The sequence below is a fragment of the Alligator mississippiensis genome, chromosome 5 (assembly GCF_030867095.1).
Source record: "Alligator mississippiensis isolate rAllMis1 chromosome 5, rAllMis1, whole genome shotgun sequence".
Classification (NCBI taxonomy): domain Eukaryota; kingdom Metazoa; phylum Chordata; order Crocodylia; family Alligatoridae; genus Alligator; species Alligator mississippiensis.
The window spans coordinates 203,236,134-203,248,931 of record NC_081828.1 but is presented as its reverse complement, the minus strand read 5'-3'; the positions used below and the strand labels follow the sequence as shown (position 1 = coordinate 203,248,931).

Sequence of the window (12,798 nt, the reverse complement as noted above, 5' to 3'; positions counted from 1 at the left end):
CGCTAGAATATTATGACAGACAAGTACATGAAACAAAACATATACACGCTCATATGTCTTGGCAGAACCAAAACTATTTTTAGGAAGCCTTTTTCCCACCATGATCCTAGACCCATCAAATTCAAGCACCACTGCCCACAGTAAGAGCCAGGATTTCACTCTTGGCTTTTAAGCCTCTCAACTCTATTGCATCAGGTAGCAGCACTGAGCACCTGAGCTGCAACCTCCATGTTCCATTGGGGAAATGGTTCAGACTACTTCAATGCTTTTTCTAGACAACTGGCCAGCAGACCAGAAAAGCAGATTAATCTAGGTTCCAGTAAGTGTCCCGTAGGTAAGGAGGACTTCATTATATGAAGTGCTTCCTTATATGAAACACTAAGAAGTCAGATCAATTCCTAATTAATGGATGTCCAGATACCAGTGAAACTCAGACTGCAGCTCCTGAGTCATAACCAGCTCTTCAACTTTCAGCTGGATTTCTCTGAAGAAAATATTATCAAGGGTATTTTTAATGCATGTATTGGGTTTGTCTTTTCTACAGTCATGAATAATACAGCAGAGGTTCTATTTCTCTGTCAGTCTTAACTAATGTACTGTGGCTATTTTCCTTGAGCTGTGCCACAACTCATCCATGGGTGTTTTTGTTGTTGCGGCTCTTTGGTTAACATCATCTGATCATTTAGCTTCTGTGCCAAACAGGACTCGCAGTCTCTGGCCACATCTACACAAGCAACAGAGTGAACAGTTGTTACTGCGCAGTCATTTAGTACTTGCATAAACAAGTACTGACTACACAGTAACCCGCACTTCTGCACAGTAGCATCCCCACACTTTTTTTTTTGTAGTGACGCTACTGCACAGTAGCAATGTAGCTCATTGCTACTGTGCAGTAGCATCACATCATGGTTAGTGCCCAGCAAAGTTACTACGCAGTAGCAGCAAGCTCGTTACTACTGTGCAGTAACGTCTCATGTAGACGTGCCCCCTGAGATGTACTGTCAACAAGGAACTTAGGTAAGTGAGTGGTTAAGAAATGAATCGGCATGGACACAGCAATTAAGCGACCACAAGGGCAGTCACTCTAATGCAAGATTACGGCATGTTTCCAGCATGGAGAGGCTTGCATTATTTTCTATTTATTAAAATGTTTATAATCCCTACTCAATCAATGCAGCCCCTTTTATAAACATTGTGTTAGAAAAAGGGAGATGACCAGAAGCTAATGTAACATATCTTCAACTTACAGAAATGAAGAACTCTTCTATACAACACAAGTAGTTCAGAACGTCTGATTTTTACATTAATTTACTATTTTACATTAATTCAATTGTACGACAGTTACAAAAATAGGCAAAGTAAAGATGAAATGCTTAAATGAAATGAAATGTTTAAAACAGTTCTAAATAAATCTTTACACCAATAGTTTCATTATAAACATCAAATTAGGCAGCAATGTAAGACTTCACCAACTGAATAAAAATTATAGTAATTGTTTTTCTTCCCCTTCTACCTGAACTTTACCTTTTTTGCCTTCCTGAGACATGCTACTGGGATATAAAGAAATCATCATCATCATCATAAGATGGTAATAAAAACTATTTTATTTGCATCACAAATTCTTTAAAAACAATTGAATATTGTTGGATTCAGTAAATCTCACCCACCTGCACGCTGTCATGCAACCTATCAAAAATGCACCCCATTATAATATTACATAACATTACATACTTCCAAACACTTCCCTAAATTACACTCCAGGGCCCCTATGCTGACTGCACTTAGCTGCAGGACATACCATTAAACACAAACCTCATTATTGAAATCCTAGAAGCAGTGGTTTGAGTTAAACCCAATCCCACATTTAGATATTGTGGGCCAGATGACTTCTTGGTTACCAGAAGGCAAAGTAGGGATGGGATATCGGGATACTGCTTGACAGTGGTATTCACTATGCACTCCAATGCTGGAGAAATCTGAGGGGGACAGAAACAGGCAGTGCCTAGACTGATGATACTCATCACGTACATCTGCAGCCATCTTAGGTTTAAATTGCATAAGATTATTGCGGAAAGGCTACATAAGAGAATGCTCTCCCGTCTACCCCTTTTGATGTCCCAGGGTCTAAAACCTCCCTGCACTGCAAAGTAGCAACGTGGAAAATGCCTGAATGTGTGGTAAGTCCGCAGCACCACATACCACCTGGCCACGCTTGTCTGGACACAGCCATAAGGATTGCAGAGAAAGTCTGGGAAAGCAGCGAGGAGCAAGGAAAGGAAAAATGTTGAAAGTTTTCTATATGGAGGAAAATCCCCCTTTTTATGCTCTCCTTCATTACTCTCTTATTCTATATATTGATCTTGCTGTCGTACAAACCTTCTACAGAATATATTAATAATGAAAACGGGAGAAACCTACTTCCACAGACAATACACACCAATATATTGTTGCGCTCATTTTAGGACTGGAGAAGAAGAGAAAAAAAAGTTTACATTGAAACTGTACTTCGGTGGACTTCAATACCAGGAACATTATCAGAAATGTTTTTAGTTTATTTTTTAAAGAACCAACTGTGAGAATGTCTGGAAAATAAAGGGTCCTGTCAGGTCTCCTCCACCACACAATCCACTTACTTCTACCCCACTACACTTAATACTAAGTTTGGGTGACGTGTTTGACTCCCAATATGCACAAGAGTCAAAACAAATTACTAAACTGAAAAACCATTTTTACACAAAAGACCCATTTTTCCATTGTCATTTATAAACTGTGGACCTTTTAAAAAATATTTACCTTACCATCTTATTAGGAAACATTAGGATGGTATGTGACATTATTATGTTAAACCCCTTATACAAACTACATACTTCAACCTTTATCTGTAGTCAGAGAGAAAGAAAGAGTTATGATCCACATACTCCAATACATGATTATAAAGATTTGAGGCACTACAGAGAAAGACTGTTACAGAAAACCCTCACTATTTGCGGGTTCGGCATTCGCAGTTTCAAATATTCGCAAACGCCAAACCTGCTTCTTAAATACACTTAAAGGAGCTCTTCAGGAGCTCAGCACTTGCAGCCACTGGGCTCCCACAGCTGCTGACGGGCTCCCGCCGCCAGAGCAGCCATGCCCCCCCTCCCGCCCAGCCGCCGGGGGCACTGAGTTCACGAACTCAGATAGCGTTCACAAACACAGTGCCTTATTCATGGATTTCGCCATTCACTGGGGATACGAGTATCCCCCGCGAATGACGAGGGTCGCCTGTACTGATCCCTGCTGGCCACACACAGTCCTACACCTGACTGGGGGCAGCAGGAAGGTTGAAATGCATCATGGTCCATGTGAGCCTATCTTTGTTTGCAAAAAGAATAAGGGAAAGTACAGGGAATGGCACGACAAGAGTTTAGGAAAGCAGATGGGGAATATACAACCCTGTACACTGAAAGCCTTCAATTAGCAGCTGAAGAAAAAGGCTGTATGAGGAGAGATGCAGCAGACCATGGAACACACAAACACCATAAAAACTTGTTTTCAACTGCTGAGAGTAGATGGCAACTACGCATATGAAAGGTTAAATGGTTAAACTATATTTATACCATTAATGCATTAAAGTTAACATTTTTAAAAAACCTATGTTGGATGCATTATCACATGGTTTACCAATACTACTTTTCCAGATTACTCTTCCCTGAGGCAGCCCAGCCCACCTTTGTCCAAGAGCAGTTCAGCCTGTGTAAACCAAAGTGCTAAGGCAAGGGTGGGGGGATGAGGCAGTAGAGCTGAACCGAACAGAGCTAGCTTTCTCCCTGGAAGAGGAAGGGAAGCAGGGCAGACCACAACAGCTGGCAGCAGGAGCACCGCTTGCCACTCACGCATCTCGCTATGGCAAGTAGAGCAAGAGCTGGCTACTCCGTAGGTACATGTTATTAGTTAAAAAGTTAACCAATATAATTAGATGGCTTCAAACAGCTAACATGTTGCATATTTACACCCCTAGTAGAAACAACATGATGAGATACGAGAGAGGAAGTAAGGAACCTTGAAGTTCATGCGTGCCCCCTATACTTCCAGACTAGCCTATGAAAGGGGTGGGCTGAGGGACTTACAGGCCATTCTGTGGTCACTGCATGCTCACACTCTGCTCCTACGCTTGGGTCGCGCTGCATGGGCCACCAATACAAGGGGGCATAGAGTGGGATGGGGCAGCAGTCTGCTTGCATGTGTAAGTCAGCATAAAAGGAAAGGTGGGATTAAAGGACCAAAGGTGTTAAGGGACAGCAGGAGGAGGAGGCAAAGCTTGAGGGAGCGCAGCAGGGCACTGTGGCAAACTGGAGTTGAGATGTTCATCTGAGTCAGTGAGAAGGCAGGAGAGATGGACCCGTTCGCAGACTAACTAGGGAACTAGGCTTATTTTAGTCTGGAGAAGAGGGAGGGGGAATTTAATAGCAGCCTTCAACTACCTGAAGGTGGGGCTTGAAAGAGGATGGATCTAGGCTGTTCTGTGGTGGCAGATGACAGAACAAGGAGCAACGGGCTCAAGTTACAGCCAGGGAGATTTAGGTTGGATATTAAGTCAAACTCTCTCCAGAGGAGAGTGATGAAGCCCTCCTAGGGAGCAGGTTACCCAGAAAGGCTGTGCCATCTCCATCTCTGAGCTTTTCAACACCAAATCCTTGGCTAGGATGAGACAGTGGGGGCTGGTCGTGCTCCCAGCAGGGGTGTGGACTAGGTGCCCCCAGGGCTCCCTTCCCAACCCAACTCCCCGCGATCCTGAGAACCAGGGTCCACGAGGGAGCCCGGGGCTGCGTGGGCTGAAGCTCGCTGCTGCGGGAGGCCGCGCGGGAAGCAGAGGGGAGAGAAACAAGGAGACAGGCACAGCGGGCGGGCGGGCAAGGGCCAGGCCAGAGCGCCAGGCACCCGGGGCTGCGGGGAGGGGCCTGGGCAGGGTCCGCGGGCGGCAGCCAAGACCGGGCCCGCCGGGGGGCGACGCGGGCGACGGGACGCACCGTGTACTCGCGCACTTGGCTGTGGAAGTTCTGCTCGCGGATGGTCACCTCGTCCGCGTCCATCCTTCATAGTCCCGCAGCCCCCGCCCGCAATGGCGGCCGCCGCTCCGGCTCCGGCCGGGGGACCATGGCCAGCTGCTGCGGGGGAGGCAGCCCCAAAGCCCGCCCGCTCGCCGGCTCCGCGCGTCTGTCACCGTGCGGCGCGGCCGGGGGAGGGAGGGCCAGGCCCAGCCTCTCAACTGCGCCACGGTGTGGCCCGCACTGCGCATGCGCCGCTGCCGTGGGGCGGGGCTGGGGGCGGGGCCGCCCCGCGCGGAGGTTCGCGGACCAACTGGAATGGGGGGAAGGCACCGCCCCTGAGGGCGTGGCTCGGTGACAGACGGCGTGGGCGGGGCCACGGAAGGGGCGGGGGCTAAGAGAGGGCGGGAGATAGAGGTGAGACAGAAAGAAAGCAGCGGGAACAGAAATAAGTTTTCTGAGGGAGAGGGGCAGGAAGCAGCCGGGGAGAGTGAGGGAGCAGCCGGGGAGATGGGTGAGATCCACCTCAGGGAAGTGGCAGCAAGTTCAAAGAGCAAAGGAGGGGGAAAGGGAAACAAAGGGAAGGGCAGCGGCTTGACTTCATACCTCTGCTGATGTCCACCCCGAGCTAGAGCGCGCTACAGCCGAGAGGAAAACTCAGTTCTGTCTGATCAACTGCGCTCTTGCACTCCTCCGTGCCACTCACACATGCAGAGCCCGGGGTTCAATTTCCAAGGGTCCCCCGTTTGCACAAAGCAGTGTGACTGGGGAAAGCAAGACATCCTGATGCACTTAGGTTAACCGATAGTTTCCTAAGGTAGAAGAACCTCCAAGCTGCTCTGCGTTGTATCCCCGGGGACCGTGATGGCTCCCGCCAGCCACAGATTTTTGAAGAGTACAAAGATGGTTTAAAAGCTTTCTTTAGCCCATCTATGTTGAAGCTGTACCAAGTACAGCTCAGCCAGTCCAGAGAACTTACCCATCATTAACTCTGGTCTCATATTTTTATGCAAAAGCTACTGAGAATACAATTTATTTACCTGTGGTAAAAGTTAAAGTTGGGAATTTGAATGTGATTGAATGATGAGTTTTATATCGAGCAAGGGATTTTCTTGTGGAACAAAGGATTTAAGAGTGCAGCTGAATAGTGTCATGCAAATTAAGGGTTTTCTTAAATGGTGATTTTCTTGGTTTTTAATATGTTAACGCATTTGTTCTAGAGCATCCTTCCTACTCAATTTGAAACATTTTTGTTCACATGATTATATCACTATAATACAGTATTTGTTACTGTGTGTAATAGTTCAAAGAGTGCCTACCCGCCCCAGGGACTAATAACCAGGGATCCTGGTTTTCTCCGATTAAAAAAAAAAAAAATCCCCAATTTTTGGTTTAAAAAAGTAACCCCAGATCTACATGTTTCCATGATTAAAATGAAACACCACTAATATATAGATAGATATAAAGTGGTGTTTCATTTTAATCATGGAAACATGTAGATTTGGGGTTACTTTTTTAAACCAAAAATTGGGGATTTTTTTTATCAGAGAAAACCAGGATCCCGGCTAATAACTAAGCAACCGAACATAATGCTCAGGATGACAGTTCAGGCAGACGAATGCAAAGATAACATCAATGAGAATAAGCAGACTTAATGGGTACATTTTAATTAAACTTGGGTGTGTACCACAGAGAGTTTCTATTAACACTTTGCTTTAAGTATAAAAAGAACCTGTTCCATCTCTTTTTTGTTCATGGGGGAGTATGGATGCATGATCATGCCCATTTGTAATGACAGTCCCAATCACATACAACACTTTTGCCCCCACAATCAGTCTGTTCTAACAGTATGGCAATTTTCTTATTGAAAGCTGTTATTGTTTTCAGCTTAAAGCTCAGGCCTTGCACTTCAGTGGCACCAAGATGTCTGCTGAAACTTCATTAAAATAACACCTGAGCACTTACAGCAAAATTTAGGGACTTTGATTATGGGACCTGAAATTCTCCACCTCTCTTCATTTTGAAGCCTGATTGCTGTATAGGGACGAAGTGTTATTAAGTATTGGAAGGAGAGGGACTAGGGGACTGAACTGAAGAATCCCAGCAGAGCAACAAGCTTTGCTCAGCTGTTTCAGAAGATCTGTCCAGGGAATACTGCTTTTCCATTTCTCCATTTCCAGAAGTGCCTCCTCACTTCAGTGTTTATTGCTGTATGAAACTAGGTCTATTCACCTGCTCCTTCTTTTGACAGCAGCTACCCTTGCTAGCTCCGCTTTTCTTCTCTTCCTTTCCTTACCTTGTAGAGAAGCTCTGAACAGAGAGAGCACCTGTCAGAGGAAGGTGCACATAAGAAAGCTTGACTTCAGAAAAGTTCCAGTGCCAGGGTGAAGAGGTGACTTCTTGACCTCTGTCAGAAGTTGCTTAAGTGAAAGTACGTGAGTTTGATCCCTATCTACCAATCACTCTCTCACTGTTTTTCATATTGTGCTTATTCCTCAATATCCATTTTTATTGTTACTGAATGTGGCCTGTTATCATGGTTCCAATAGGAGGTTTTTTTAAATGTGGAACTGTGCTCAGGTGTAAGTGCTTGCAGTCTGAAAACCTAAGGGGCCAAACTTGTACCCAGTGAAATCAAATGCATATCTTCCACTGACTTCAATAGAAACAGATCAGGTCTAAGGAAGTGTGAAAGCACTTCAACAGGAAATGAGAGTGTTGTAATCATCAAGTTCACTGAAGACAACCAGGCAAGAATGAGAACCATGAACCATGTGACAGGAGGAGGCTTTCATGCCCAGTGCAAGCACCGGCCTGCCCCCTGTCTACAGGCCAGCCACCCGCCTCTTTTTTCTGCCACACCTTGATGTAATAATATTGATGTAATAATTAGGTGGGAGGCTGCCCATTATACACCCCGATATATGGGGGGAGGGGGGGCTATCCGTGACTCTGTTCCACCCCTACACTGTGGCCCTAGCCTTGCAGATGGCATCTCAGGCAGCCAACTCAACCGTCCCCTTCGCCCATTAGCTGTGGCCTCTTCCCAGGGACCTTTGGCTTCCCTTTAAGCCCTGGCCCCATCTCAGGCCAGCCAGGACCCCGAGCTTCTCTGCTGTTATGGGCATCCCTCATGGTGGGCCCCTGGCCCTTTTGACCCCTATCTGTGTCCTGGCCCCAGCATTGCTCAGTCAGTTCCCTCAGTTAGGTCTAAGTCACCTGCCTACACTCAGGGATCAGGGTCCCCCATTCCTGCCTGGCTCAGGTGCTTCACAAAGCATGCCTGGCCCCACGGGGTCACTCATCAAAGCAGGCTCAGGAGCTTCAAGAAGCTTACCTGGCCTTCCCTGGATTAGATGGTTTAGATAGATTAGATGGTTCAAATAACCCACCCAAAGGTGAGGGCTGAGGTTAAGGCACCCCTACTCACCTTTCACTAGCGTGGTAACTGGCCTGGCATTTTCCTGGAGTTCCTGCACTACTGGGAGCCCCACCAGACCACCCACTCCCAGCAGGGTCCAGTTTTAGGTCATGTTCATGGCCAGAGCCTCCTGCTCCTACCTGCAGCAGCTCAGCCAGGCGATGTTTCTTGCCTGCCCCCCAGCAGCAAACTGCTCTTGTTTACATAGGGGGCCAGAGTTCTAAAATGGCCACTATAATCAAATACCCACTGGCTGCTTGATCTAGCCCTTAAAGTGGCAGGCACCACTAGTTGCCACAGGGGGAATCCCTGGCAGTCAATTGGCTGCTGGTGTCTTGGAGCAGCCAAGGGAATGAGCCCAGCGACACTAGGCAGTCTGGCTGCCAGGCTTCCAGAGCAGGTTATAGCACCCCCTGCCTCCTGGCCAGTGCATGGAGGCTCAGAACCCCCACCATCAAACACCGAACACGTTTACTTTTGATGATGCTGTAACTTTAAGAGCTTTGTGTAAAGCATTTAAAGTTACAGCATGATCAATAACTTCTGTAAGCACCCTAAATTATAACATATCAGTGTTTCCCAAACGTCAATGCCGTCAATCATTAACAAGTGTACCACAGAATCTTAGGGGGGCGTGGCTCCCGGTGGCACATGGCTCCAACCAGTGCTGCCACCACGGCCCCACACAACCACCCATCCAGCCCCCGCTCCACATCCAGAAGTGCACCCTCCCCTGCTCCATATCCAGCCAGTGTGCCGTGGGATGGAAAAGGTCATGTAAGTGTGCCATGGGATGAAAAAGGTTGGGAAACGCTGGTTTATAATCACTACATACAGCACTGAGCACTTTGTAGTTTACAATCTGTATACAAGGAGTACTCCTAAATCTAAATAGATTCAGACTGGAGAGGCAAAGAGCTCCAGAAAAAGGTCAGAAGAAGACCTCTAACCAACTGGAGAGTGTTGGTTTATATTGTCTCTGCCAAAGGCGAGAGAGAAGTAGTCTTTTTTCCCTTTTCTCCCTTCACCAGAAGCTCTGCTACTACTTCATGTTGTGATTCAATTATGAGTCTCACTCCTAAGTGATGTCTGTTATATGTACTACTCACTTGACATTTGCAGCTAGCACACTAGCAATCACTTTTGGAGCTTGCACACTAGCAATCAGCAATTAGTCATTTTCACGAATGCTTAGAAGATCAGTCTGGACTTCTGTGCAGTCACATGTAGGGTGGACTGGAGCAGCCAGCATACTATACAAAAAAGCTGCTCATCATATTTATGTTGAAGAATGTGAGAGGAAACCACAGTTTATACAATGTGTTATGAGATCTTAAGTGTTTACAAAGAACAGATAAAATATTGAAAGCTGAGATCGTATCAAAAACTCCTAAAGATTTGGTTTAGCTTACAGGTTAGGTTGGAGCTGACCTGTCTGAGATTTTCACTTGAGCTGTAAGGATTTTAGATAGTCAGATCTGATGATTATACCCATTAATCTTCTCCAAAATAGAAAAGCAAGAAAGACAAAAGAAAAACAAGTAACCCCAATACCATTGTATCTGTGGTAAAAATGAAATGTATATCAGTTTAAAAAAATACTAGAACATCTTCTAGGAAGGCTGGATGTTGCCTCTCTACTGTATTTGATTTGCCATTATTGAATATATTGTAAAAAATGGTCTCATTCAGGGTTGTGCTGAAATTTATAACATGCTTTCTAAAACAGTAAAATATTTTTCAGGGGCATTCCTGATTTCCAAAGCATGCGGTGATTTTTTTTTCTCTTTACCATCAGTAGTGCTATCTGCTGAAAGCCATCATTATATAAATTGGATATGACACCTTCCCTAATGTGCAGCACGGAAAGTGGTTTTAGGAAGTGGTAGCAATGTGAATCACATTGAAAATACATTGAAAAACATCTATCCTGTAATTTATAGATATGATATTAGTATAATACTATGAATTTCACAGAGTTAGCAGTTCTGGGAAGCCCTCATTTTGCACAAGTCTAATTTCTTTGCCATAAAATTTGTTCAGCATAGCAGCTTGATATTCATGGAAGATTTAATCTGCACACAAATTCTATTACATATTTTACCAGTCCAGTTCTTAAACCCAATTCCAAGTTATCATTGCTTTTTTGTTAAGCCTGTGTCTTGTCTGCATAATATGTTTCAGACCTTGTAATGAGGACCCTACCCATCACTGAAGGAAAGAGAAGGAACAGATAATGGCAGAGGGCCCTTTAATAAAACGTCTGCCCACCCCAGTGAAGCCAGCACAGTACAGCCAGTGATTGACCAGCCTGGGGCAGAAATGGTGGGTCAGATGACCTAGAGACAGGTTAGAAGCCTTATAAAACTAGGACAGTGGGTGAGGCCTGGGAGGAGATGGACCTAACTGGTCAAGGAGGAAGGACTCCAGACTGCAGGGAAGTACAAGGAAGTATAATCATCAGATCTGACTATCTTGTGCAAGGAAGCTTATACTTATATAAGTATTTTGGTTGTGTGTATTTTGTATCTTGTTGCCAGGGTGTGATGTTGACACAGGTTGGGGAAACATTTTGTTTGGGAGCAGAGGCTCATATTTTTTGTTTGTGTTGAAGCTGAACCAGAGGATGTGACTGTGGTTGAAGGGGAAGAGGAAGTCACCAAGAAGGGTGCTAGGGCTAAACTCTTCAAAGCAGGGTAGCAAAACAGTGCAGCTGTCAGCTAAAGGCCTGTGGCATGAGACAGAAAAGCTTGAGGGCACAAGCCCAGAGCCTGCAAAGAGCAGCACCAGGGCCAAGGGATCCAGAGCCTGTAAAGAGCGAGACTGGGGCCAAGGGACTCCGAGTCCGTGAAGAACGAGGCAGGAGCTGGGGCCTGGGAGCCTAGGGTCCTGGGACAGAGGGGCCCAGCCAGAGTAAAGTGAACCAAGGCCAAGGCACCTCAGACCAGACAAGGGCTTAAGACCTCAAACAAAACCCTCCTGCCGTGTAATGACAGCCTCTCTGTCCAATTATAACACCAAGGCATGGTAGGAGAAACAGGGTGAGGCCCTGAGAGGCCAGAAGGGGTGAGCAAAGCTGGATCCAGGTGGCTGCTAGGGAATGATTTTTCTACCCCAAGGCTGGTTGCATTATAGACCCCTCCATCAGTCTTTGCAGGTTGTTCCTCATCTCCAGAACCACTAAAGGCAAAGCACATCTCTGCTATGAGCCTGGGTTGAGGACCATAAAGAAGAATTCTCCAGAATTCTCTGCCCCCAAATAGCAGACTCCACATCTCCTTTTGGATCCAAGTTTTCACAGATTTTTTAAGACTTTTAATTAAAATATTTCCTGCAACCTTTCTGATATCAACCTGTCTAAAATGGTTGTAACTCACTTGTCATTCGGTAGTGTTGCCAACTCTTGCAAATTAATCATGGGTCACCTGCCAGAATAGGTCATGCATTGACAATAGAAGCTTTTCTGGTTTCCATGCCTTTCCAGATTTGTTGGACAGAACTCTGTGCAAGAGTCTGCAAGGATGAGAACACAGATTGCTCCTGCCACCAAGACAAGCCCTAGTGTCATGTCTCTAATAACAGAAACAGTCCTAGGACAGTGGCAGGGGAAATTTGAGAAAGCTGCTGCCTTCCCAGCAGCAGTATCTCCCACCATAACTGAAGTTGTCCTTTGCGTTAAGCTCCAGAAGAATTGCTTCCCTGGCAGCTCCCTTCTCTGCTTCCCAATGCCTTGGCACATCTTCTGTGTCATGAACCAGCCACACCACTTTCCAGGGTAGCAGGTAACAGAAAGTGGGTAAATTAGGAAGTCATGCTGGATCTCACCCAATGGAGAAGTGTAGTGGAGAAGTGACAATAAGTAATAGGAAATAGGTGACATGTCTCCTGTCTGGTGAAGAGTGATGAAAGAGTAAGTGAGCAGCCAGTGGGACTTGTGTGCATTGAAGGTTGCCATTTTAGCCTGAAATTATTTCACATGTACCAGCAACGGAACAGAGAGAAGTTAAAAAGACTATTTGAGGTTTTAAGCAAGATATCTCAGCCTCAGCTTCCAACATTAAGCACAAATTCGAGGCCTAAGTTCTCAGGTGCTTATGCTTTTAGGACAGGGAAGGTAGGGTCAACTGGCTCATCAAGACATACTTAGTTCTAAGAAAAGGAAGTTCAGGTTGGATAGCCTTTCGATCCATCACTTAACAGGCTGGAAGCTAGTGATTAATCTATTTTTACCCAAATCCGTTTGGAAAACAAGGAGGCCTACTTTGTGAGGAAAGCTGTCTTTCCCCTCATCCCAGACCTGGTCTAAAGGACTTACTTTATGGCTTTTCCCACCTCCGCCACTAAGTGTGA

At 45.8% G+C, this 12,798-nt stretch overlaps 1 protein-coding gene across 1 annotated transcript in view; it reads right to left on the bottom strand.

Annotated features, from left to right (window-relative positions):
• Positions 1–5,273, bottom strand: part of LMBR1 (limb development membrane protein 1) — a 105,521-nt gene extending 100,248 nt beyond the window's left edge. The window contains exon 1 of the mRNA XM_006264387.4: positions 5,010–5,273. Coding sequence (XP_006264449.1) covers positions 5,010–5,072 — 63 coding nt within the window. The 5' untranslated portion in view covers positions 5,073–5,273. The remainder of the gene's footprint in view (positions 1–5,009) is intronic.
• Between the last annotated feature and the right edge of the window lie 7,525 nt (positions 5,274–12,798).